The sequence below is a fragment of the Scyliorhinus canicula genome, chromosome 7 (assembly GCF_902713615.1).
Source record: "Scyliorhinus canicula chromosome 7, sScyCan1.1, whole genome shotgun sequence".
Lineage (NCBI taxonomy): Eukaryota > Metazoa > Chordata > Chondrichthyes > Carcharhiniformes > Scyliorhinidae > Scyliorhinus > Scyliorhinus canicula.
Genome location: NC_052152.1, coordinates 205,896,614 through 205,924,106, shown reverse-complemented (window position 1 = coordinate 205,924,106; position 27,493 = coordinate 205,896,614). Strand labels below are relative to the sequence as shown.

The window sequence follows — 27,493 nt, the reverse complement described above, 5'->3', positions numbered from 1 at the left end:
CTGGGGTGAGCACAGTAAGAAGTCTTACAGCACCAGGTTAAAGTCCAACAGGTTTGTTTCAAACACTAGCTTTCGGAGCACAGCTCCTTCCTCAGGTGACCTTGACCCTGAGGAAGGAGCAGTGCTCCGAAAGCTCGTGTTTGAAACAAACCTGTTGGACTTTAACCTGCTGTTGTAAGACCTCTTACTGAGAAATGGTTGGACAGTTTGGTTCGTATTCACTGGAGTTTAACAAAGAGGCAACTTGATTGAAACCTTTAGGATCCTGAGGGGTATTGACAGGGTGGATGTGGAGAGGATGTTTCCTCTTGTTCTAGAACTCAGGGTCATTGTTTAAAAATAAGGGGTCCCCCATTTGTGACAGAGATGAGGAGGATTTTTTTCCCAGAGGGTTGTGAGTTTCCGGAACTTTCTTCCTCAAAAGACAATGGAAGCCGAGACTTTGAATATTCCTCAGGCAGAGGTAGATGGATCCTTGATTAACAAGGGGTGAAAGGTTATCGTGGATAGACAGGAATTGGAGTTGACGTTACAATCAGATTAACCATGATGTGATTGAATGGGGAACAGGCTCGAGGGGCTGAATGGCCTGGCTCGGAACCTGCTCCATATCTTCCTATTTATATACCCTGTGTGTTTTTATAAGGAATGCTTATTTGTGACACACCCGTCCCTCAACTCTAATATGATTCACAATTTCTCCTCCCTGGTTTAATAACTTCACATCTTTTAGCGTTCTTTACCTGTGGCACCGACACCACAATTTCTGACTGTTATTCGACTCTCCTCTCCAATCGCCAGTTGAAAGTTTTTGTGATCTCTGCGTTATCCTATCTGCTGAGACCCGAGTTTCCTGTTAACCCCAGCCCAATGGGTCACTTCTGTCCCATCCCAATACCGGTGCATCAATGATGGCTGAGTTCCACTCACTATTCCCCCTTTGGAGCATTCTCTCCACCTCTCCATCAGCAACCATTAGGTTATTGAGTCGGATGATCGGCCATGATCATAATGAATGGCAGGGCGGGCTCGAAGGGCCGAATGGCCTCCTCCTGCTCCTATTTCCTATGTTTCTAACCCTGCTTTCAGTCACCTGTGCTCTGGAATGGTCTCACTGTGGCTGGGTCAATTTCCTGCAACTCCCTCCCTGACAGCACGGTGGGTGCACCTACAGCTCAGCACCACCTTGTCAAGGGGCAATTAGGGAATGGGCAATAAATGCTGGTCTCCTCAGCGATGCCCACACCCCGTGAAGGAATAAATAAAAACTCCATCCCTCCTTTCAAACCACCTCTTTCTCCTCTTTATATTTGCGCCTGGAACTCTGTTAGATCCTGTCTATCTGGGACACCTTACCAAGCTCAGGCAGTCTGCCGTTAGCTGCTCTCTGTGCTGAAACCCTGGCTGATCCTCTCCAGCAGCCAGGATCTGACTGTGGCCCCAAGCTGCTCCCAGCCAAGGCAGCCTCCGCCCCTCGCCTCTACCCCAGCCTCTCCTGTCAATCAGGGAGAGAGGGGGGGGGGGGGGGGGGGGGGGGGACTGGCTGCCTCTGCAGCCTCTGGCTTCTCTGTGGATCCAGAGTGCAACGCATTAACCAGGAGCTGAGAGAAAGGTCGGCAAGGGGACCATGGCCGCGATCTCAGCACTAGTGGGGCTGCTCTTAATGTCTCCCCTCCTCTCATCCTCCCGAGCCCAGGTAAGAGAGAGCTGCTCCACTCTGGGGGGCAGCCCCATCCTCTTGCATTGGGGAAGTTAACCCTCGCTAACCGCTGGGGGGGATATTGGAGCATCAGATAATCATTGATATCGATCGTCGGGAGATAGGTCTTCCCCATTAAAGGTGTTTGATCCTCTTGTGCATGTGTGAAAGTAGCAAATTCCCTTTGAATTGAGGAGATGGATTGATTGACCGGGACACAGGAGAAGGAGAGGGACACAGGAGAAGGAGAGGGACACAGGAGAAGGAGAGGGACACAGGGGGAGGAGAGGGACACAGAGGAAGGAGAGGGACACAGAGGAAGGAGAGGGACACAGGAGGAGAGGGACACAGGGGAAGGAGAGGGACACGGGAAGGAGAGGGACACAGAGGAAGGAGAGGGACACAGGGGGAGGAGAGGGACACAGGGAGAGGAGAGGGACACAGGAGGAGAGGGACACAGGGGGAGGAGAGGGACACAGGGGGAGGAGAGGGACACAGGGGAGGAGGGGGACACAGGAGGAGAGGGACACAGGGGAAGGAGAGGGACACAGGGGAAGGAGAGGGACACAGGGGGAGGAGAGGGACACAGAGGAAGGAGAGGGACACAGGAGGAGAGGGACACAGGGGAAGGAGAGGGACACAGGGGAAGGAGAGGGACACAGGGAGAGGAGAGGGACACAGGGGAAGGAGAGGGACACAGGGGAAGGAGAGGGACACAGGGGGAGGAGAGGGACACAGGGGAAGGAGAGGGACACAGGAGAAGGAGAGGGACACAGGGGGAGGAGAGGGACATAGGGGGAGGAGAGGGACACAGAGGGAAGAGAGAGACACAGGGGGCGGAGAGGGACACAGTTGGACAGTTCGTTTGAAGGTTATTCGGGATGTGTCAGTGACTTTAGGAATTTGAGGATTACAATCGCTGTCTTTACTGAGCCGGGTCCAGTTGATGGCGAGAGGTTTGACCAGGTTGAGTGTTTATTTATGAAGACTTTCCCAGTTATTCCCATTCCGTTATTCCTGGGGATTTTATTAGTAACGGGTTGTATTGGAAGGCGAGGATAATTGAGCCGCTGTCTCCCTCTCCATTTCCTCCCAGCCTTCGGAATGTTGTCAGCGTGGCTTGCCTCTCACCTCTGCCACAATCAGACCTTTGTTCCCGGCCTCCTTCCCTCTCCCTCACCATGTGGGATTTGGAATAATTCGCAGGTTCAAACTGAGCAATAGCCCAGGCTAAGGGGACAGGGCTGTGTGCACAGAGGGACCCCCCGGCCCTGGCCCAGGACCTCATTAACACTGGGGATAGGACCAGGCAGCGCATGAGGGCCATTCTGCCCATCGCAGCCTGCTGGCCCGCCAGCTCCTCTCCCCACACCCCCCAAAACCGTCTTCATTTCATTATTTATCCAATTTTCTTTTGGAATGTACCGTTGGGTCTGCCCCACTGCCCCCCTGGACCCCTCCCTATGGCACCTCTTACATCCCATTCCCATTCCCTGCAAAGACTATTAATAATAATCACTTATTGTCACGAGTAGGCTTCAATGAAGTTACTGTGAAAAAGCCCCTACTCGCCACATTCCTGTGCCTGTTCGGGGAGGCTGGTACGGGAACCCAAATGTCTGGTGAGGGACGAGTGTCCCCACGGGGTCTAGACTTCAGACATCTGATTGTTCACAAGAGAAACCTTGTGGGGTGGGGGGGGGGGGCAGCCTCCCTCAGACCCCTATAAGGGAGGGGAGGTCCCAGACTCCCCCAGACCCCTATGGGGGGGGGGGGGGGGCAGACTCCCCCAGACCCCTATAGGAAGTGGCAGACTCCCCCAGACCCCTATAGGGTGGGGGGGGGGGGTGTCCCAGGCCCCCCCAGACCCCTATAGGGGGGGGGCAGACTCCCCCAGACCCCTGTAGGGGGCAGACTCCCCCAGACCCCTATAGGGTGGGGGGGTGTATCCGAGACCCCTATAGGGGGGCAGACTCCCCCAGACCCCTATAGGGGGCAGACTCCCCCAGACCCCTATGGGGGGGGGGGGGGGGCAGACTCCCCCAGACCCCTGTAGGGGGCAGACTCCCCCAAACCCCTATAGGGGGCAGACTCCCCCAGACCCCTGTAGGGGGCAGATTCCCCCAGACCCCTGTAGGGGGAAGACTCCCCCAGACCCCTGTAGGGGGCAGACTCCCCCAGACCCCTATAGAAGTGGGATGGGGGGGGGGGGGGGTGAGACCCCCTGTCTGTCTACACCCTGCCCCCTGGCCGGGGGGACCAGTCTCTCTGTCTCTGCCGCTTCTTTTACTTTCTGATGTTGGGACATAATTCGCTGTTTCTAAACTTTCAATAAAAACTGGAATCGTTTTTGTAAAAATTAATTGCAGGAGTTTCTCCATTAATATTAAATCTGGATCGCGGTCTGAACCCTGTCCGATACCAGCCCAGAGAGTCACCCATACTGAATCCGATACATTCCCGATACCCAGCCCAGAGCCCCGCGATACCTGTTCGATATTCCCCCGATGCCCAGCCCAGAGCCCCGCGATACCTGTTCGATATTTCCCCGATAGCGAGTGCCCAAAGCTCCCGATACATCGCAATAACCATCCCAGGAGCCCCTGACACCCACCTCCCGCTTGAACCCCGATACTCAACTCGATTTCTCCCCAAAATCAAGCCCGGGAACCCCGCGATGCGGAGGTCGATACCCCGCCCGATTCCCGATACCCCGCCCGATTCCCGATACCCCGCCGGGGAAAGATCGATACCCAGTCCGATACCCCTCCCGATTGGTGCCCGATTCCCGATACCCCGCCCGATTCCCGATACCCCGCCCGATTCCCGATACCCCGCCGGGGAAAGATCGATACCCAGTCCGATACCCCTCCCGATTGGTGCCCGATTCCCGATATCCCGCCCGATTCCCGATACCCCGCCGGGAGCCCCCTCCCAAGAGCTGGTGATGAATTCCTCCGACTTTGAGGACGGACCCCCCCCCCCCCCCCTCCGGGTTGGGGATGATTGGCCCGAGTCCCGGCAATGGGATCTTCCTGTGTATTTAATGCCAAGCTTTGATGTACCGAGATGGACTAATCAGCCACCGGCTCCTCTCCTCGGCTTCCCCCAGGTGCCGATTATCGATGTGGCTTCAGAACCTCTCGGCTCAAATGGACCTACGGGACCCCCGGGCAAGGACGGCACTGATGTGAGTAACTTCCATGTGGAGGCACGGGGGGGGGGGGGGGGGCTGGCACAGGGAGGGAGGGGGACTGGCACGGGGAGGGGGACTGGCACAGGGAGGGGGGACTGGCACAGGGAGGGAGGGGGGACTGGCACAGGGAGGGAGGGGGGACTGGCACAGGGAGGGAGGGGGGGACTGGCACGGGGGGGAGGGGGGGACTGTCACAGGGGGGGGGGACTGGCACAGGGGGGGACTGGCACAGGGGGGGACTGGCACAGGGAGGGGGGGGACTGGCACAGGGGGGGGACTGGCACAGGGAGGGAGGGGGGATTGGCACAGGGAGGGAGGGGGGGACTGGCACAGGGAGGGAGGGGGGACTGGCACAGGGAGGGGGGACTGGCACAGGGAGGGAGGGGGGACTGGCACAGGGGGGGACTGGCACAGGGGGGGACTGGCACAGGGAGGGAGGGGGGACTGGCACAGGGAGGGAGGGGGGACTGGCACAGGGAGGGAGGGGGGACTGGCACAGGGGGGACTGGCACAGGGAGGGAGGGGGGACTGGCACAGGGAGGGAGGGGGGGACTGGCACAGGGGGGGACTCACACAGGGAGGGAGGGGGGACTGGCACAGGGAGGGATGGGGGACTGGCACAGGGAGGGGGGACTGGCACAGGGAGGGAGGGGGGACTGGCACAGGGAGGGAGGGGGGACTGGCACGGGGAGGGGGGACTGGCACAGGGAGGGAGGGGGGACTGGCACAGGGAGGGAGGGGGGGACTGGCACGGGGAGGGGGGACTGGCACAGGGAGGGAGGGGGGACTGGCACGGGGAGGGGGGACTGGCACAGGGAGGGAGGGGGGACTGGCACAGGGAGGGGGGACTGGCACAGGGAGGGGGGACTGGCACAGGGAGGGGGGACTGGCACAGGGAGGGAAGGGGGACTGGCACAGGGAGGGGGACTGGCACAGGGTGGGGGGGATTGGCACAGGGAGGGGGGGACTGGCACAGGGAGGGGGGACTGGCACAGGGAGGGAGGGGGGACTGGCACAGGGAGGGGGGACTGGCACAGGGAGGGAGGGGGGGACTGGCACAGGGAGGGGGGGGGCAACAGCCTCAGGCCAGCAGCCTCACTCAGGCCAGCAGCCTCAGGCCAGCAGCCTCACTCAGGCCAGCAGCCTCACTCAGACCAGCAGCCTCACTCAGGCCAACAGCCTCACTCAGGCCAGCAGCCTCACTCAGGCCAGCAGCCTCACTCAGGCCAGCAGCCTCACTCAGGCCAGCAGCCTCAGGCCAGCAGCCTCACTCAGCCCAGCAGCCTCACTCAGCCCAGCAGCCTCACTCAGGCCAGCAGCCTCAGGCCAGCAGCCTCAGGCCAGCAGCCTCACTCAGGCCAGCAGCCTCAGGCCAGCAGCCTCACTCAGGCCAGCAGCCTCAGGCCAGCAGCCTCACTCAGGCCAGCAGCCTCAGGCCAGCAGCCTCACTCAGGCCAGCAGCCTCAGGCCAGCAGCCTCAGGCCAGCAGCCTCAAGCCAGCAGCCTCACTCAGGCCAGCAGCCTCAGGCCAGCAGCCTCAGGCCAGCAGCCTCAGGCCAGCAGCCTCACTCAGGCCAGCAGCCTCAGGCCAGCAGCCTCACTCAGGCCAGCAGCCTCACTCAGGCCAGCAGCCTCAGGCCAGCAGCCTCAGCCCAGCAGCCTCACTCAGGCCAGTAGCCCTCAGGCCAGCAGCCTCAGGCCAGCAGCCTCAGGCCAGCAGCCTCACTCAGGCCAGCAGCCTCAGGCCAGCAGCCTCAGGCCAGCAGCCTCAGGCCAGCAGCCTCACTCAGGCCAGCAGCCTCACTCAGGCCAGCAGCCTCAGGCCAGCAGCCTCACTCAGGCCAGCAGCCTCAGGCCAGCAGCCTCAGGCCAGCAGCCTCACTCAGGCCAGTAGCCCTCAGGCCAGCAGCCTCACTCAGGCCAGCAGCCTCAGGCCAGCAGCCTCCCTCAGGCCAGCAGCCTCACTCAGGCCAGCAGCCTCAGGCCAGCAGCCTCACTCAGGCCAGCAGCCTCAGGCCAGCAGCCTCACTCAGGCCAGCAGCCTCAGGCCAGCAGCCTCACTCAGGCCAGCAGCCTCAGGCCAGCAGCCTCACTCAGGCCAGCAGCCTCAGGCCAGCAGCCTCACTCAGGCCAGCAGCCTCACTCAGGCCAGCAGCCTCAGGCCAGTAGCCTCACTCAGGCCAGCAGCCTCAGGCCAGCAGCCTCACTCAGGCCAGTAGCCCTCAGGCCAGCAGCCTCAGGCCAGCAGCCTCACTCAGGCCAGCAGCCTCACTCAGGCCAGCAGCCTCAGGCCAGCAGCCTCACTCAGGCCAGCAGCCTCACTCAGGCCAGCAGCCTCAGGCCAGCAGCCTCAGGCCAGCAGCCTCAGGCCAGCAGCCTCACTCAGGCCAGCAGCCTCAGGCCAGCAGCCTCAGGCCAGCAGCCTCCCTCAGGCCAGCAGCCTCTCTCAGGCCAGTAGCCCTCAGCCCAGCAGCCTCACTCAGCCCAGCAGCCTCACTCAGCCCAGCAGCCTCACTCAGGCCAGCAGCCTCAGGCCAGTAGCCCTCAGGCCAGTAGCCCTCAGGCCAGTAGCCCTCAGGCCAGTAGCCCTCAGCCCAGCAGCCTCACTCAGGCCAGTAGCCCTCAGGCCAGCAGCAACAATTCCACGTCTCACATTAAATGGAAACAATTGAATAGACAGCCTTGTGATAACCCCACAGAGAGAGAGAAGGTCTAATACATTTCACACTCAGTCCTCCTTTGCCCCGGGTTCAAGGTCCATTAACCTGTTTGTTAGAGTTCAGTATTGACTGAATGGTTGTGGGTTTGGGGGAGGGGTGGGGGGGGGGGGGGGGGGGGGGTTGGCAGAAGGGGTAAGATGCTATTCCAATGGAGCAGCTACAGGAGGGGCTGTTCGCCAGAGGAGTAAACCCCGCCCCATAGGCAACGCCCTCCTGACAGATTAGGGATTCACCCTAAATGTTGCCCCTAAAGCAGGAAGCAGTTATTCAGCTCGGTTGGTGACTGTGAGAGCTACCCCCTCGATCCCCTGCTTTACCATTCTGTGTGACCATGGCTGAAACCTTACCTCAACTCCAGCTTGCAGCAGCATCCCCATGCCTCTCAACTCACTTTTAATACCCAAAACCCTATCCATCCCAGCCTTGCTTGTTCTGACGGACTGAGCACACACAGATCTCTGGGATAGACTGCAAATATTCATAACCCCCTATGTCAAGATGTGGAGATGCTGGCGTTGGACTGGGGTGGGCACAGTAAGAAGTCTTACAACACCAGGTTAAAGTCCAACAGGTTTGTTTCAAACACGAGCTTTCGGAGCACTGCTCCTTCCTCAGGTGAATGAAGCAGTGCTCCGAAAGCTAGTGTTTGAAACAAACCTGTTTGACTTTAACCTGGTGTTGTAAGACTTTTTACTGTCCTCTATGTCAAGACATTTCTCCCCATCACCACCCAAAATGGGCAATCTCTTTTTCTGACCCTAGATTCCCCACCAATGGGAAACAGCCTCCCAGCATCTCCCCTGTCAAACCCCTTGAGAATTTCAACCAGATTGCCTCTCAATCTTCTCACCTCTAGGGAATATAGGCTCAGACTATTCAATATTAAAACACAATTATGCAACATTGGTCCCAGTTCTTTATTTAACAAAACTCTCATCATAAAATGAGTAGTGATCAGTGCTGAACAGAAATGCACACAAAACATGATAATGTCTCAAAATGTATATTCATTCCAATGAGGTTTGGTGTCTTTCCTATTTAAATGCTTTCATCCTAATACAGTCTTTAACCCACTGATAACCCCATTCTCCAACACAAACAGTTCAATGTTCTATAATAGTGTAGATAGGCTTTAGAGTGGTTTCACAGGTCGGCGCAACATCGGGGGCCGAAGGGCCTGTACTGCGCTGTAATGTTCTATGTTCTAAGTTCTAACAGGGCAACACAGTCAAAATCCCAATCATTCGCTTCGGATCCCAGGACTCTTCCAATTCCAAGTTAGACCTGATGGTGTATGATCAAAAATAAATATCAGGGGCAGCACGGTGGCCTAGTGGTTAGCACAACCGCCTCACGGCGCTGAGGTCCCAGGTTCGATCCCGGCTCTGGGTCACTGTCCGTGTGGAGTTTGCACATTCTCCCCATGTCTGCGTGAGTTTCGCCCCCACAACCCAAAAATGTGCAGAGTAGGTGGATTGGCCACGCTAAATTGCCCCTTAATTGGAAAAAATAATTGGGTAATCTAAATTTAAAAAAAAAATAGATATCAAAACTCCCTTCATAACTCAAAAGGATTGTAGCTAAACTTGCCAGTTATGAGATTCTTCTCATTAAGTAATAACTTGATCCCTTTAGAATTGAACCATTTGCCTCACCTTACACTTTCACAATGCCTAACGGGTTTCTGGCTAAACAGCATAACTACAGGACACAGAGCAGTACGGTGGCGCAGTGTGTTAGCACTGTTGCCTCACGGCGCCGAGGTCCCAGGTCTGAATCTCGGCTCTGGGTCACTGTCCGTGTGGAGTTTGCACATTCTCCCCGTGTTTGCGTGGGTTTCGCCCCAACAACCCAAAGGTGTGCAGGCTAGATGGATTGGTCATGCTAAAATTGCCCCGCAATTGGAAAAAATGAATTGGGTACTCTAAATTTTTTTTAAAAAAATAACTCCAGGACAGGCTGTTTAACCTTGATGGTGGGAAATCTGTAGAAATGACAATCCAGGACAAAATTAACTGTCACGTGGACGAATGTGGATTAACGAAAGCCAGCATGAGTATGTTTAAGGGAAATTGTGCTTCACTTAACTTGGTTGATTTTCTTGATGAGATAGCAGAGAGGGTCGATGAGGGTAATGTGGTAAACGTGGTGTATATGGATTTTCAAAAGAAGCTTGGTAAAGTGGCACCCAGCGATATGTCAGCAAAGCCCATCAAATAGGAAGTGGCAGCGTGAGTATGAGGTTGGTTGAGTGACAGAAAATGGATCTTTTTCAGAATGAGAGGAGGTATAGTGGGGTTCCTCAGGGGTCAGTGTTAGGATCACTGCTTTTCTTGATCTATATTAATGATCTAGACTTGGGTGGGCTGGGCACAGTTTCACAATTTGTAACAAATCAGGGAAATATTGTGGACCGTGAGGAGATTGGTGAAGGATTGCAAGAGTACACAGACAGGCTGGTGGAATGGGGAGACAAGTGGTAGATGACACTTAATGCAGAGAAATGTGATACACTTTGGCAGGAAGAATGAGCAGAGACAATATAAAATAAAGGGATCATTTTAAAGGGATCTGGGGTATAGGTGCACAAATTGTTGAAGACTGTAGGGCAGAAATAGAAAGTGTTTGAAAAGATATACAGGTATCTGGGGCAGAAATCTCCAGTCGCCAAAGCCTAAATCGCGTTCGGCAATCGGTCGGAGAATCAACGTTCGCACCAAAATCGGGGGCAGCGCCAATTCATGATGCTCCGCCCCTCCAAAGTGGCATACTCTAGGAGTACGCTGCACGCTGTATTGACGGCCTCAGGATGTTGCCTGAAGCCCTCCCCCCGATGCTCAGCCCCGACCAGCCGAGTTTCCGATGGCGTGGGTTTCTCATGCTGTTATTTGTCGGCAACTCGGCGTGGGGGATGTGGAATGAGTCCAGCACTGCCACAGTCGGGGGAGGGCCGATCCACGGGCAGGGGGGACTTTGGCAGGGGCTGGGGGCACTGTTGGTGGGTGGTCCAGGGCTCGCGAGCCCTATTTGGCAGGTTGGGTCCGTGTGTAGCCGGCGCCATGCCGCACGGTCCCGCCGCTCCAGACCGCCGCCGTGCGCATGCGCAGCCATGGACCCGGCAATTCTCCAGCCGTATCGGCAGCTAGAGCCGGGTTCTCTACGCTGCCTGCCTGCTAGCCCCCCCCCCCCCCCCCCCCCCCCCCCCCCCCCCCCCACCAGACAGAGAATCAATGGCCGTTTTGAGCCAAATTTCCAGTTGTAAAATGCCACAGTTCCCACGCCTGCATCAGGAAATCGGAGAATCCGGCCCCTGGGCTTTATAAATACAGATGTGAGTACAAAAGCGAGGAAGTAATGGTGAAACTTTATAAAATTCCGGTTGGCTTGAAGTGGAATCCCGATTCTGGGCACTGCACTTTACTAAGGATGCAAAGGTTCCAGGGAAGGTGCAGAAAGCATTGACCAGGATGGTTCCTGGAATGAGGGATTCCACTTTGGTCGGATAGATTGGAGAAGCTAGGATTGTTTTCATCGGAGAAGGTTGAGAGGGGCTGGTTTAGCTCACCGGGCTAAATCGCTGGCTTTTAAAGCAGACCAAGGCAGGCCAGCAGCACGGTTCGATTCCCGTACCAGCCTCCCCGGACAGGCGCCGGAATGTGGCGACTAGGGGCTTTTCACAGTAACTTCATTGAAGCCTACTTGTGACAATAAGCGATTTTCATTTCATTTTCATTTCAAAATCATGAGAGGTCTGGTCAGAGCAGATGGGGAGAAACTGTTCCCTTTGGTGCCCAGAGCCAGGGGGGGGCAATGTAAGGTGATTGGCACAGGTACCAACAGAGACATGAGGAGGCCCTTCAAGGTCATGGTGGTTAGGATCTGGATTGCAGTGCCCGAGCGTGTGGGGGGGGGGAAAGAACACCCCCATCTCATTCAAATAATCATTTATCTCCAACCGAAAGGCTAGATTGTATAATATCTCAGTTAGAATATTTCAAACCCTCGGAGAAAGATTATCAGATATTTTCCGTAGTGTTGGTGAATTTCCAGGACCACTGTTGATGAACCTGAATGTGGGTTATTCTATTAGAATGACCTGCTTCCATGTGTGATTCTAGTTATTAATCTTGGGTCTTGCGTCAGATGTAAAGAAGGGGGCCAGTGTTTTCAAAATAACTTGCATCCCATTTCCACAAGAAGGATCAGGGGAGCAACAGGAGAAGCAAGTGAACAATTTTTTAGGCGAGACAATATTTATCATAGAATCCCTACAGTGCAGAAGGAGGCCATTCGGCCCATCGAGTCCGCACCAACACTTGAAAAGAACACCCGACCTCGGCCCACACCCTTCCCTATCCCTGTAACTCCAGCTAACCTTTTGGACACTAAGGGGCAATTTAGCATGACCAATCCACCTAATCCTGCACATCTTTGGACTGTGGGAGGAAACCGGAGCAGCCGGAGGAAACCCACACTGACACAGGGAGAAAGTGCAGACTCCGCACAGACAGTCACCCAAGGCCAGTGTTGAACCCAGGTCCCTGACGCGGTGAGGCAGCAGTGCTAACCACTGTGCCACCCTGCCGTCATACATCAATTAGTCAAAGAATGAAATAAAAATTGAAGCAAATAGGAAGAGAGATCATTGCAAACGCGATGGGCTGCAGTGAAAAGTAGGGTGGCCAGGAAGATGGGTGCTCCCTCGATTCACCAACACTGAAAGGGTTAAATCTGCCCATAGTTTTAAGGTAAGCATGTATTGCACCAAGATCAAACTGTAATATGTCGGAACTCCACGGTGCAGTCTGTGTCACAGTGGCATCAGTCCAACACACACCCCCGTCCACAATGACAGACATAAACTGCAAATTTGGCTGCTGCATGATAGCGGAGAGGGGTGGGATGGGGTATTATTCAGGATATTCAAAGTCCTTCTTCAATGTTTTTAAATGGACAATTATTCATTGGGGAAGAAGGTGGCAGCATCTGTGGATAGATCATCGCAGCTGCTCAGGTCGGCCCCCGGACCAGTGAATACTGATCAATTTATTTTGCTTTTCCGAATGTTCACCGATTTATTGAAGTGACCAGTGGCCGGGCTATTGATAGACCAGCAACACAGAACCAACATTTGGATTTCAAGCTTTGGAATTGTTTTTCTCCTTTTTCGTTTGCAGAGTTAGGGTACTGGAAGTTATAACGTTTCTGTTTGAACCTTACTGTGAAATTCCTGGTTGCAAAATAAACCCTTTGAAGTGGTGTTGTTTATTCTGGCAAGCATATTCAACGCCCGCCCACCCCCCCTCCCCCACCTCCCAGTGAAACCTGACCAGAATTTGGCAAAGAGTCCGGTTCAGACGGAAAACGGGCGTGTGGATCTCCAGCTGCACAGACCAGTTTTCACTTCAGATCTTGAGCCTCTTGGCTTCGCACCATCACTCCGGCAGCACCGTAACCACTGACATCAGGGGGCCAGCTTTAAAGGGCGCCCAATCATCTCTCAGGCCTAATGGCCCACAGCCCCCAGGTATGGGGGGGGGCTCTCTCCCCCCCCACCGACACCCCCAAAATCATCACCAGCATTGCCTCCCCCCCAACAATTATCGCCGGCATTCCCCCCACCCCCCACCAACAATATTCACTTGCATTTCCCACCCCCAACAATTTTGCTAGCATTCCCCCCCCCCCCCAGCCAACAATATTCACTTGCATTCCCCCCCCCCCCCCCCAGCCAACAATAGTCCCTGGCATTCCACCCCACACCCCAAACAATTATCACTGGCATTTCCCCCTGCCATCCCCAACAATCACACCGGAATTCATGCCCCCACCAACAATCATCGCCGGGATTCCCCCCCCCCACCCAAATCATTGCTGGAATTAACCCCCAACCCCCACCCAAATCATTGCTGGCATATCCCTCTCCAACCCAGATTCATCGCTGGAATTCCCCCCCACCAACATCACTGCTGGTATTCGCCTCCAACAAGCAGAGCCGGCATCCAGCCCCCCTCCCCCAAATCATCGTTGAAAACCCACCTCCCCAAATCATTGCCGACATTTCCCCCGACCGTCGCCCCCACGGAAATCATTGTCGGTATTCCCCAGCGCTAGTCCCCCCCATTCCCCACCGCTATTCCCATCGCTCCCCCCCATCAAAATCATCTCTGGCATTCCCCCTCCATACAAGACCGTTGCCGGCACCCCAACAATCATCACCGACATTCCCCTCGTCCACAACAATCATCAGTGTCAGGTCCCACCCTCTGAGAATCACCGCTGCCATTCCCCCCCCCCCCCCCCCCCCCCCCCCCGCCACAATCATCGGCGCCATTTCCCCTCGACCATCATCGCCAATATTTCCCCCCCCACCGGTGAATGGGATGTGGGCATCACTGGTTAGGCCAGCATTTATTGCCCATCCCTAGTTGCCCTTCAGAAGATGGTGGTGAGTTGCCTTCTTGAACCGCTGCAGTCCCTGAGGTGTAGGTACACCCATTGTGCTGTTAGGGAGAGAGTTCCAGGATTTAACCCCAGCAACAGTGAAGGAGCGGCGATATATTTCCAGGTCAGGGTGGTGAGTGACTTGGAGGGGAACCTCCAGGTGTTGGGGTTCCCAGGTATCTGTTGCTCTTGTCCTTCTAGATGGTAGTGGTCATGGGTTTGGAAGGTGCTGTCTAACGAACCTTAGTGAGTTACTGCAATGAATCTTGTAGATGGTACACACCATACTGGTGGTGGAGGGAGTGAATGTTTGTGGAATGAGGAGCAATCAAGCGGGGCTGCTTTGTCCTGGATGGTGTCGAGCTTCTTGAGTGTTGTTGGAGCTGCACTCATCCAGGCAAGTGGAGAGTATTCCATCACACTCCTGACTTGGGCCTTGTAGAAGGTGGACAGGTTTTGGGGGGGGGGGGGGGGGGGGGGGGGTCAGAAGGTGAGTTACTTGCTGCAGGATTCCTAGCCTTTGACCTGCCCTGGTAGCCACAGTATTTATTTGGCTGGGTCCAGTTCAGTTTCTGATCAATGGTAACCCCAGGATGTTGATTGTGGGGATTCAGCAATGGTTATGTCATTGAATGTCAAGGGGCGGTGGTTAGATCCTCTCCTGTAGGATGTGGTCATTGCCTGGGACCTTTCCATGCAATCGCAGAAGGTGTAACATCTGCCCCTTTACCTCTTCCATGCTTAGACAGAGTGGATAGTCAGAGACTTTATTCCAGGGTAGAGGGGTCAATCACTAGGGGGCATAGGTTTAAGGTGCGAGGGGCAACGTTTAGAGGAGATGTACGAGGCAAGTTTTTTACACAGAGGATAGTGGGTGCCTGGAACTCGCTGCCGGAGGAGGTGGTGGAAGCAGGAACGATAATGACATTTAAGGGGCATCTTGACAAATACATGAATAGAATGGGAATAGAGGGATACGGATCCCAGAAGTGTAGAAGATTTTAGTTTAGATGGGCAGCATGGTTGGCACAAGCTTGGAGGGCCGAAGGGCCTGTTCCTGTGCTGTACTTTTCCTTTTTTTTGTTCTTTGTATTCCAGGTTAAGCAGCGTTTCACTTGCATCTCTTCCAATCTGGTTTACTGCATTCGCTGCTCCCAATGTGGTCTCCTCTATATCGGAGAGACCAAACGCAGACTGGGTGATCGCTTTGCTGAGCATCTTCGGTCTGTGCGAATTCAGGACCCTGACCTTTCTGTTGCTTGCTATTTTAACAAAAGACTCTGCTCCCATGTCCACATGTCTGTTCTTGGCCTGCTGCAATGTTCCAGTGAAGCTCAACGCAAACTGGAGGAACAACATCTCATCTTCCAGTTAGGCACGCTACAGCCTTCCGGCCTGAACATCGAATTCAACAACTTCAGTTGATCAGCCCCACCTCGACCCATTTGTTTTCATCCCATTTCATTTTAACTGTCTTTTCCCATTTCTTGAAGAAAGCAAATTACTGCGGATGTTGGAATCTGAAACGAAAGGGAAAATGCTGGAAAATCTCAGCAAGTCTGGCAGCATCTGTAGGGAGAGAAAAGAGCGAACGTTTCGAGTCCGATGACTCTTTTTCCCTTTTGTTTTACCATTTCTTTTTCTCTTGTCTTTCTTTATATATGTTTTGCTCCCCCATCTTATCCACCTTTCCTTACCCTTTCTCCCCTTTGCTTCCCCTTCCCCTCCTCCCATATCTACATCTGTCACAGTTTACCCTCTGATGTGAGTTTCTCTGCTGTTTGACCTTTCACATCTTTTGTTCTCTCTGGGGACTGCCATTAGCACCCGGTTTCCCTGGGTTTCTGTGGCTATTAGCATCCGGTTTCCCTGGGTTTCTGTGGCTATGACTCATCTTTCATTCTCACTCCACAGTATAAATATTACCCACTTTCTCTGTCTTTAGCTTTGACAAAGGGTCATCTGGACTCGAAACGTTAGCTCTTTCCTCCCCCTACAGATGCTGCCAGACCTGCTGAGATTTTCCAGCATTTTCTCTTTGGTCATTGCCTGGAACTCGGGTGGTTTGAATGTAACTTGTCACTTGTCAGCCCCAAGCCTGGATATTGTCCAGGTCTTGCTGCATTTGGACATGGACTGTTTCAGTATCCGAGGAGTCGGGAATGGTGCTGAACATTGTGCAGTCATCCCCAAACATCCCCACTTCTGACCTTATGATGGAAGGCAGGTCATTGATGAAGCAGCTGAAGATGGTTGGGCCTAGGACACTACCCTGAGGAACTCCTGCAGTGATGTCCTGGAGTTAAGATGATTGACCTCCAAACTCCACAACCATCTTCCTTTGAGCCAGATATGGCTTCAACCAGTGGAAATTTTCCCCCTGAGTCCCATTAGCTCCAGTTTAGCTCGGGCTCCTTGATGTCATACTCGGGCAGATCCTGCCTTGATGTCAGGGGCAGTCACTCTCACCTCACCTCTGGCATTCAGCTCTTTTGTCCATGTTTGAACCAAGGCTGGAATGAGTTCAGGAGCTGAGTGACCCCGGCAGAACCCAAATTGAGCATCCGTCAATCGAGCAGGTTATTGTTGAGTAACTGCTGCTTGGTAGCATTGTTGATGACTCCTTCCTTTATTTTGCTGATGACCAAAGTAAACTGATAGGGTGATAATTGGCTGGGTTGGATTTGTCCTGTTTATTGTGTACAGGACATACCCGGGTAGATGCCAGTGTTGTAGCTGTACTGGAACAGCTTGGCTAGGGGGCGGCAAGTCCTGGAACACAAGTCTTCAGTACTATTGCCGGGATATTATCAGGATACAGCCTTTGCAGTATCCAGTGCCTTCAGCTGTTTCTTGATATCACGTGGAGTGAATCGTATTGGCTGAAGACTGACATCTGTGAAGCTGGGACCTCCGGAGGAGACCGAGATGGATCATCCATTCGGCACTTCTGGCTGAAGATTGTAGCAAATGCCTCAGCTTTGTCTTTTGCACAGTGGGCTGGGCTCCTCCATCATTGAGGAGGGGGATATTTGTGAAGCCTCCTCCTCCAGTGAGTTGTTTAATTGTCCACCACCATTCACAACTGGAGGACTACAGAGCTTAGATCTGATGAGTTGGTTGTGGAATGGCTTAGCTCTGTGTATTACTTGCTGCTTATGCTGTTTGGCACACAAGTAGTCCTGTGTTGTAACTTCACCAGGTTGACACCTCATTTTTCGGTATGCCTGGTATTGCTCCTGGCATGCTCTCCTGCACTCTTCACTGAACCAGGATTGATTAAAATCCCCCAATAAAGCTACTCTATAATGTTTGCATCGCTCTGTAATTTCACTGCAGATTTGTTCTTCCAGATCCTCCTCACCAATTGGTGATGAAAATACTACACTGAGCAGTGTAATTTCACCTTTTTTGATTCTTAGCCAAATTGCTTCTGCCTGCAATGCTCTCCTTAACCAATATCGACACTTCTTCCCTTTCCATCCATGGCTATTACAGGACTCTGCTTCCTGCGAGCTAACCGATCCTTTATCCACGCTAATCTGTTACCCCTACACCATGACCTCTTCATTGATGTAATAACCGGTGATGTGGCACCATATAGAATGTCTTTTGGAAATTCAAGTACATGACATCTACACATTCTCCTTTATCCCACTTTGTTTTTACTTCCTCAAAAGGCTCTAATAGTTAGTTGAACCAGGATTTACTATCTTTGGGAAAGATATGGGGTGGGATTCTCCGTCAGCCGATGGCAAAATCGGGAAAGGCGATTAGGCGGATAATCGGTTTTGACGGTGAAATCGTGGCGGGCATAGGGTTCACGCCAAATCGCAATTCTCCGGTGCCTCGACAGTGGCGTAAATACGTTCCACTCCGCATGTGCAGTGAACGCCATTGGCATATCATCAGCAGGCCTGGCCTGGTATTCCCCAGGGCCTCCATGATCTCGGCCTCCACCAGGGGGTATTCCCAGCAGCGAGGTTTACTTGTACTTTCACAAATGGTGAAACAGGCACTGTAGCTGATGAGGAGGTACAGAAAGTGTCCATCATCGCCATGCTGTGCTTACAGTTCTGCCGCTGGCCGGAGGGGCTTCTGCCAAGACCGGGGGGGGGGAGGAATAGCAAGGGGCGGCCAGGAAGTGGACTGCGAGGTCAGGGTGAATGGACATCATTGCCGCAGCCTGCCAGGAAGCCATGTGGCTACGCACGCCGCTGACTGCCCACTGTGAACTTAACGCCACGGGTCATATGGCTGCCCCCCCCCCCCCGCCCCCCCAGGCCACCCTCTAGGTGCCCTCTAGCACCAGCTAATCCATCAATGGGATGGGCGCATTCCAGCGCAACCAGTGCCATCTTGTTGGCTGGGACGAGTGTGTGTGGGGAGTGGTGCTCGTATGTAGCTGCAGCTTGTCAGCCTCCTGAGTGCCAATCCCGACATCGGCTAATCCGACACCATTTTTCATTGGAATCGATCAGGTTCCACATGGCGCCGGTGCTGACCCCTCACCGATCGGTGAATTTGTCCAGGTGCGGCGCCAGTTTTGCTGTCGTAGAATTCCACCAATCCTGCTCTAGCATCAACACTTAGTCTGAGGAACGGAGAATGTGGCCCATGGCATGTATATTTACCTTTGCACGTCTCTTTCATGTGACAAGGAATTTAACATGCAATGAGCCACTTTTTGAAATGAACTCACTTTGACTTTGTTAAGTTAGTTCTTGAACATTTAATTCTTATTCAAGTGAAACCATAGGCAGAGCAAGTGTTGGGAATGGGCTGTGGGCCAAACCAGAGCAGATACTGGAAGAGGACAATGTTAGAACAGTCAGAGGTCAGGATGTGAAGAGGTAAAATGACTTACAGGCGGACAACCCATAATGATCAAGAAGGTTTGAAACTTTGTTTTTGTGCAGGGCAGATTTGAGGTAGTAAAGGGGGCAGGCTCGGAAGGTGCTGTCGAAGGATCCTTGGTTAGTTGTAGCAGTGCATCTTGGAAGATGCACCTGAGAGGAGGCCTTAGGGGAGCTGCAGCTTCACTAGATTGGGTCCAGGGGTGGGATTTAAAGGTCTCATCGTGCCCAACTCGGGATGTGACCGGGTTGGCCTTGTGCGAGATTTCCGAAGCTCAGTATGCTTTGCGAGACCTAACGGGATCTTGTGAGGCATCACAATCTGGATCTCCCCCCAACAATGGATCAAGTGTGCAGGCAAACTCACTTAAATATGTTCACACTGGAGTTACTCAAGGAGCCGGATCTAACGCCCTCACCTCGAAGACCCCGATCGGACGCTGTTTAACACTGGTTTCCACAAATGTGGGTCAGTCGCACCCACACTTCAGGTTCTCCAAGGTGATCGGGGGCCCCTGGGCGGTAGGTCTCTGGGCAGGGTGGTACACTGGCACCCAGATTCCACCCAGGCACCGTGGCATTGCCAGTGGGAACCCTGGAGGGAGCACTGCCAGGATGCCAGGCTGACATTGCCAAAGTGCCCAGGTGGCATCTTGCCCGTGCCAGAGATTGGGCCTGGGGGGGCCCTGCCTTTATGAGGTGGAGTGCAGGGGGCTCAAGAATCCTCCAACTGGTAAGTTGGGGGTTTGGGTGGGGGTTCCAGAGAATGCAGCGGGGGGAGGGGGAGGGGGGGTCAGAGATCTGAGGCCATTTTTACTTTTTCTCTACTGTTCTTAATTTCCTTAATTTCCTCAACTCATAATTAATCATCTATTTCTGGTATGCAATTTAGATCTTCCACTGTGAAAATAGACAAAAAATACTCGTTCAATATCTCTGCTCTTTCGTCGTTTCCCAGGATATCTCCTGCCTCTGCTTCTCAGGGGCCAATGTTTACTTTAGCCACTCTCTCCCTTTTTATATACTTATGTAAGCTCCTAAAATCTGTTTTTATATGTGGCTAGTTTGCTCTTTTTCCCTTTTCTATCAACTCCTTGGTTGTCCTCCTCTGATTTCTAAACCATTCCCAATCCTCAGACTTGCAACATTTGTAACATTGTAAGCCTATTCTATTAACTTAACGCTACCTTTAACATCCAGAGTCAGCCAGGGATGACTTTTTCCTCACTGAATTTTTGTTTTCCAATGGAATGCAGTTTGTTTTTGAAGATTTTGAATTGTTTTCTTTAAATGTTTCCCACTGTCCATTTACCCACATACCTCTTAGTCTACTTGCCCAATTAACCTTTTCCAGTTCATAGTTCATAGAATTTACAGTGCAGAAGGAGGCCATTCGGCCCATCGAGTCTGCACCGGCTCTTGGAAAGAGCACCCTACCCAAGGTCAACACCTCCACCCTATCCCCATAACCCCACCCAACACTAAGGGCAATTTTGGACACTAAGGGCAATTTATCATGGCCAATCCACCTAACCTGCACATCTTTGGACTGTGGGAGGAAACCGGAGCACCCGGAGGAAACCCACGCACACACGGGGAGGATGTGCAGTCTCCGCACAGACAGTGACCCAAGCTGGAATCGAACCTGGGACCCTGGAGCTGTGAAGCAATTGTGCTATCCACAATGCTACCGTGCTGCCCACTCACACCTATGTAATTGGGTTTGTTTAAGTTTAAGATTTGTGTTTGTGATTTGAATATGTCACTTTTAAACTTAACATGGAATTCAATAGTATTATGATTACTATTTCCCAGAGGAACTTTTACCAGGACGCTACTAGTTAACCCTGCTTCGTTACACAATATTACATCTAAGTTAGCCTTATCTCTACTCAATTCCACAACATATCGCTCCATGAAACGTTCACAAAAACATTTTACAAACTCATCTTCTAGACCACCCTTGCCAGTTGGGTTGTCCCAGTTTGCATGAAGATTTGATTCCCCACAATTATTACATTGCCTTTGTTACAAGCTCCAATAAATTGCCAATAATTACTGTTGGGGGCCTGTAACTATTCACACCAGTGTTTTCTGACTTCTGCTATTCCTAATTTCCACCCGTACAGATTCTGCTTCATGATCTTCTGAGGCCAGATCATTTCTCACTCACATCCTTCTGTCATTTATTTACTTCCTGGGCTGCCCCCTGCTTTGTCATTCTGTCTGCCTACTGTACACCACCCCAGAATATGTATTTCCCACCTTGAACACCTTGTAAACACGTCTCTGTGTTCGCAATTAAGTCCAAATCAGTTATCACTATTTGTGCCACTATCTCGTTGTGGATGCTTTACACATTCAGCTAAAGAGATTTACATTCAATATTTTACTTTTATTTCCAATGTCCTTATTCACCAATTGTTAAGCTCTCTGTCCCTCCCTGACCTACTCTGTTTCTCTTTACTTACAATGTTATATTGTTCTATTGCCTCAACCTTTCTCTTTGGATGTCTGAAATTCCTGTCATCCAAGCCCTCACCCTTCTGTTATTCCTTCCCTACCTTCCTCCCAGCATCTATTGAGAGGACAGAGAGCCAATGCTGTGCTATAAATTGTCAGTGTTTATTTTGTCTAAGAACTTTATTTGCAGTGTTTTAAAATGCCTGCTCCATCCTTCAGTTTGGGTTTTCAGTTCTTTCTACAATTTGTTTGCTTTTCCCTGACTCCACACCCAGGCTTAATTAATCAAGCACAGTGAGCATCAATAGTAATCAGACTCCCATAATCAAACGCAATTGAACACCACACTGCCCCTCCCCTTACCCCACCCCCAATTTCCCAATGAAATATCTTGACTCTATTGCCCCCTGTGTTCATTGACCTACATTGCCTCCTGGCCAGACAACACATTCATTAAAAAATTCTCATCCTCATTTTCAAATGCCTCCATGGTCTCGTCCCTACCTATCTCTGTTATCGCTTCAAGCCCTAAAACCTTCCATGGTCTCTGCATTTCTCATCTTCTATCCTCTTGAGAATTCCTGAGTTTAATCACGTCTCCATCATCCGGGTCGGCACGGTTGCGCAGTGGTTAGCACTGCTGCCTCACGGCATCACGGACCAGGGTTCGATTCCAGCCCCGGGTCAATGCCCGTGTGGAGTTTGCACATTCTCCTTGTGTCTGCGTGGGTTTAACCCCCACAATCCAACGGTGTGCAGGGTAGATGGATTGGCCACGCTATACTGCCCCTTAATTGGAGAAATTAAAAAAAAGTCTCCATTGTCCTCGAAGAAAGGGTGTTGCAGATTTGCACAACTATTTGTGTGAAAATGACCTTGGTCACTGTGATCTAACATCAACAGCGGGGTCATCATATGGGTAGACACATTGGGAGCTCAACTGAGAATCCTAAACATTAAAAAATCTATAGATCCCTGTTGAAAAATCTGCATTCTATTTTACAAAATTACTAATAAATCCATTAGGAAAGTAACGAGAAACGTTGGAATGTGGGGCTCGCTTCCACAAGAATTGGTTGAGACAGATAACTTTATGACTTTGATGCTTTCAGAAGGGAACTAGATAAGAACTTGAGAGAAAAAGGGTAATAGAAAGATTCACTGAGATGTGGTAGATTGAACAGGAGGAGACCGGTGTGGAGTATTGACAGTAGTACAAAGTAATTGGGCGAATGGCCTGTTTGTATACAGTCCATATCATTCCAGACACCAAGTATTGCCCTCGGCATTCACTATCTGTACACTCCTATTGTAGAATGCAATTAAATATTTTAATTCTAACTGATGCTTGTTTCTTTTATCTTTAACAGGGCGACGCAGGCCCAGCTGGTTTGCCTGGACCAGCGGTAAGTTAGAATTTGGAGTAATGTACCATTGAGATGTGCACAATGCCATTGTTAGTTTCTCCATGGTTTTATGAGATTCTTATTTTGCCGTTATTTAGGGTGTGCCAGGAGAACCAGGAGACACCGGGAGTTTTGGACTTCCTGGCTTAGCAGGGCTTCCGGGAGTAGATGTAAGTAAAGCTTCGCAAGGTTTACCCATTACAAATGATGAATGAACGGACCTGTGTTCAATGTTCATTTCCTCTAAATTTCCGAAACAGCCAGAGAAATACATTTAAAGCGGATTCATTGTTGCAGGGTCAGGAAACATGGTCGCTGCTTTACGCACAGCAAGATTCCACAAACAAATTATTTTTGCGTGTTGTTGGTTGAAGGCTACCATACGGGAAGAAATCCCAAGATCTTTACCACACTGTGCCATGGACCGGCACCACACATACCTCGGGTTAGTGGGTCGTCCAAAAGACGGGACCTCCAACACTGCAGCATTTCCTCAGTAAAGCACTGTAGTATCAGCCTGGGTTATGTGTTCAAATCTCTGGAATAGGGCTTGAAGGCACAACTGTCTGCAAATTTCCTTACCAACCCAACTGGTTCATAAATGTCCGTTAGGGAACAAAATCTGCCACCCGGTGTTAACCCGGGTCCCTGGCGCTGTGAGGCAGCGGTGTTAACCCGGGTCCCTGGCGCTGTGAGACAGCAGTGTTAACCCGGGTCCCTGGCACTGTGAGACAGCAGTGTTAACCCGGGTCCCTGGCACTATGAGACAGCAGTGTTAACCCGGGTCCCTGGCACTGTGTGGCAGCAGTGTTAACCCAGGTCCCTGTCGCTGTGAGACAGCAGTGTTAACCCAGGTCCCTGGCGCTGAGAGACAGCAGTGTTAACCCGGGTACCTGGCACTGAGAGACAGCAGTGTTAACATGGGTCACTGTCACTGTGGGACAGCAGTGTTAACCCGGGTCCCTGGTACTGTGAGACAGCAGTGCTAACCCGGGTCCCTGGCACTGTGAGACAGCAGTGTTAACCCGGGTCCCTGGCACTGTGAGGCAGCAGTGTTAACCCGGGTCCCTGGCACTGTGAGGCAGCAGTGTTGATCCGGGTCCCTGGCTCTGTGAGACAGCAGTGTTAACCCGGGTCCCTGGCTCTGTGAGACAGCAGTGTTAACCCGGGTCCCTGGCTCTGTGAGGCAGCAGTGTTGATCCGGGTCCCTGGCTCTGTGAGGCAGCAGTGTTGATCCGGGTCCCTGGCTCTGTGAGGCAGCAGTGTTGATCCGGGTCCCTGGCTCTGTGAGACAGCAGTGTTAACCCGGGTCCCTGGCTCTGTGAGGCAGCAGTGTTGATCCGGGTCCCTGGCTCTGTGAGACAGCAGTGTTAACCCGGGTCCCTGGCTCTGTGAGGCAGCAGTGTTGATCCGGGTCCCTGGCTCTGTGAGGCAGCAGTGTTAACCCGGGTCCCTGGCTCTGTGAGGCAGCAGTGTTGATCCGGGTCCCTGGCTCTGTGAGACAGCAGTGTTAACCCAGATCCCTGGCTCTGTGAGACAGCAGTGTTAACCCAGGTCCCTGTCGCTGTGAGACAGCAGTGTTAACCCAGGTCCCTGGCGCTGAGAGACAGCAGTGTTAACCCGGGTCACTGTCACTGTGGGACAGCAGTGTTAACCCGGGTCCCTGGCACTGTGAGACAGCAGTGCTAACCCGGGTCCCTGGCACTGTGAGACAGCAGTGTTAACCCGGGTCCCTGGCACTGTGAGACAGCAGTGTTAACCCGGGTCCCTGGCACTGTGAGACAGCAGTGTTAACCCAGGTCCCTGGCTCTGTGAGACAGCAGTGCTAACCCGGGTCCCTGGCACTGTGAGACAGCAGTGTTAACCCGGGTCCCTGGCACTGTGAGACAGCAGTGTTAACCCGGATTCCTGGCACTGTGAGACAGCAGTGTTAACTCAGGTCCCAGGCGCAGCGAGGCAGCAGTGTTAACCCGGGTCCCTGGCACTGTGAGACAGCAGTGTTAAACCGGGTCCCTGGCACTGTGAGACAGCAGTGTTAACCCAGGTCCCTGGCACTGTGAGACAGCAGTGTTAACCCGGGTCCCTGGCACTGTCAGGCAGCAGTGTTAACCCGGGTCCCTGGCACTGTGAGACAGCAGTGCTAACCCGGGTCCCTGGCACTGTGAGGCAGCAGTGTTAACCCGGGTACCTCGCACTGTGAGACAGCAGTGCTAACCCGGGTCCCTGGAGCTGAGAGACAGCAGTGTTAACCCGTGTCCCTGGCACTGTGAGGCAGCAGTGTTAACCCGGGTCCCTGGCACTGTGAGACAGCAGTGTTAACCCGGGTCCATGGCTCTGTGAGACAGCAGTGTTAACCCAGGTCCCTGGCACTGTGAGGCAGTAGTGTTAACCCAGGTCCCTGGCACTGAGAGACAGCAGTGTTAATCTGGGTCCCTGGCACTGTGAGACAGCAGAGTTAACCTGGGACCCTGGCACTGAGAGACAACAATGTTAACCCGGGTCCCTAGCACTGTGAGACAGCAGTGTTAACCCGGGTCCCTGGCACTGTGAGACAGCAGTGTTAACCCGGGTCCCTGGCACTGTGAGACAGCAGTGTTAACCCGGGTCCCTAGCACTGTGAGGCAGCAGTGTTAACCCGGGTCCCTGGCACTGTGAGACAGCAGTGTTAACCCGGGTCCCTGGCACTATGAGACAGCAGTGTTAACCCAGGTCCCTGGCACTGTGAGACAGCAGTGTTAACCCGGGTCCCTGGCTCTGTGAGACAGCAGTGTTAACCCGGGTCCCTGGCACTGTGAGACAGCAGTGTTAATCTGGGTCCCTGGCACTGTGAGACAGCAGAGTTAACCTGGGACCCTGGCACTGAGAGACAACAATGTTAACCCGGGTCCCTAGCACTGTGAGACAGCAGTGTTAACCCGGGTCCCTGGCACTGTGAGACAGCAGTGTTAACCCGGGTCCCTAGCTCTGTGAGGCAGCAGTGTTAACCCGGGTCCCTGGCACTGTGAGACAGCAGTGTTAACCCGGGTCCCTGGCTCTGTGAGACAGCAGTGTTAACCCGGGTCCCTGGCACTGTGAGGCAGCAGTGCTAACCTGGGTCCCTGGCACTGTGAGACAGCAGTGTTAACCTGGATCCCTGGCACTGTGAGACAGCAGTGTTAACCCGGGTCCCTGGCACTGTGAGGCAGCAGTGCTAACCTGGGTCCCTGGCACTGTGAGACAGCAGTGTTAACCTGGATCCCTGGCACTGTGAGACAGCAGTGTTAACCCGGGTCCCTGGCACTGTGAGACAGCAGTGCTAACCCGGGTCCCTGGCACTGTGAGACAGCAGTGTTAACCCGGGTCCCTGGCACTGTGAGACAGCAGTGCTAACCCGGGTCCCTGGCACTGTGAGACAGCAGTGTTAACCCGGGTCCCTGGCACTGTGAGACAGCAGTGCTAACCCAGGTCCCTGGCACTGTGAGACAGCAGTGTTAACCCGGGTCCCTGGCACTGTGAGACAGCAGTGCTAACCCGGGTCCCTGGCACTGTGAGACAGCAGTGTTAACCCGGGTCCCTGGCACTGTGAGACAGCAGTGCTAACCCAGGTCCCTGGCACTGTGAGACAGCAGTGTTAACCCGGGTCCCTGGCACTGAGAGACAGCAGTGCTAACCCGGGTCCCTGGCACTGTGAGACAGCAGTGCTAACCCGGGTCCCTGGCACTGTGAGACAGCAGTGTTAACCCGGGTTCCTGGCACTGTGAGACAGCAGTGCTAACCTGGGTCCCTGGCACTGTGAGACAGCAGTGCTAACCCGGGTCCCTGGCACTGTGAGACAGCAGTGTTAACCCGGGACCCTGGCACTGTGAGACAGCAGTGTTAACCCGGGTCCCTAGCTCTGTGAGGCAGCAGTGCTAATCATTCTACCATCTTGCCGACCTGTTAAGGTTTCCCTTTCAAGGACCCAGGAAAGCTTTTGCAGCTCTTGACAAACCCCTGAGGCACCACTAAATTGTGGCTGGCTCAGGGATAATGGTTGTCAATGGGCTCATTATTCAGCCCAATTGACACCCGTGGGCAGCAGCTGGGAATCCTGTGTTTGTCACGTCCACCCTCTGACTTAATCAGTGGAGGTGCCCCGGCTGCCGGGTGACTGGCCCAATGCCCCGCCCAAAATGAAGTGATCCTGGCCGCCATTGTTCTTGCCATGATTGGCAGCATCAAATCCAGCTCAATAGGAGCAGAAAGCAAAGGGTTCAAATAAGGTGATGGATTGGTGGAAGGTGGCTGTTGGTGATGGATGGTAAGAATCTGCAGGAAGATCTCTCTTTTCTGTTTCTATAAATGATTGGGATGGAGGCATAACATTAATGATGGGGGGGCGTGGGATACTGAGGAAATTTGGAGGAGATTGGTTTTCAAGTTCGGGTGGGCAGACAGATGGCAAATGCAGTTCCCTGGAAAGGAACCTGAAGCAACATCAAAAGAAGTCACAAGGCTTGAACTGATTTATTTCATTTATAGAGAACAAGCCCATTGCTTTCTCCATGGAACCACCTCGGCCAATCACAGTCAACCTGCCAACCAATCAGCCCCCTTTCCTTCTGTAGTTTGTGATTTGTCCTGTTGAGTGAAAGATGAAAAGCTTTGACTGAATTTCCTTCTTTCCAGCAATATTTAAGTTCCGTGTTACAAAGCAACTGTTTGAAGCAATATGTTTTAAGTAAAAGAAC

General features: G+C 53.0%; 1 protein-coding gene across 1 annotated transcript in view; it reads left to right on the top strand.

The window, feature by feature from the left end:
* Positions 1–1,546: 1,546 nt before the first annotated feature.
* The window catches only part of col9a3 (collagen, type IX, alpha 3), a 170,333-nt gene continuing 144,386 nt past the window's right edge, over positions 1,547–27,493 (top strand). Inside the window, exons 1-4 of the mRNA XM_038803765.1 lie at positions 1,547–1,696; positions 4,812–4,889; positions 22,749–22,784; positions 22,883–22,954. Of these exons, the coding sequence (XP_038659693.1) occupies positions 1,628–1,696; positions 4,812–4,889; positions 22,749–22,784; positions 22,883–22,954 (255 nt within the window). The 5' untranslated portion in view covers positions 1,547–1,627. The remainder of the gene's footprint in view (positions 1,697–4,811; positions 4,890–22,748; positions 22,785–22,882; positions 22,955–27,493) is intronic.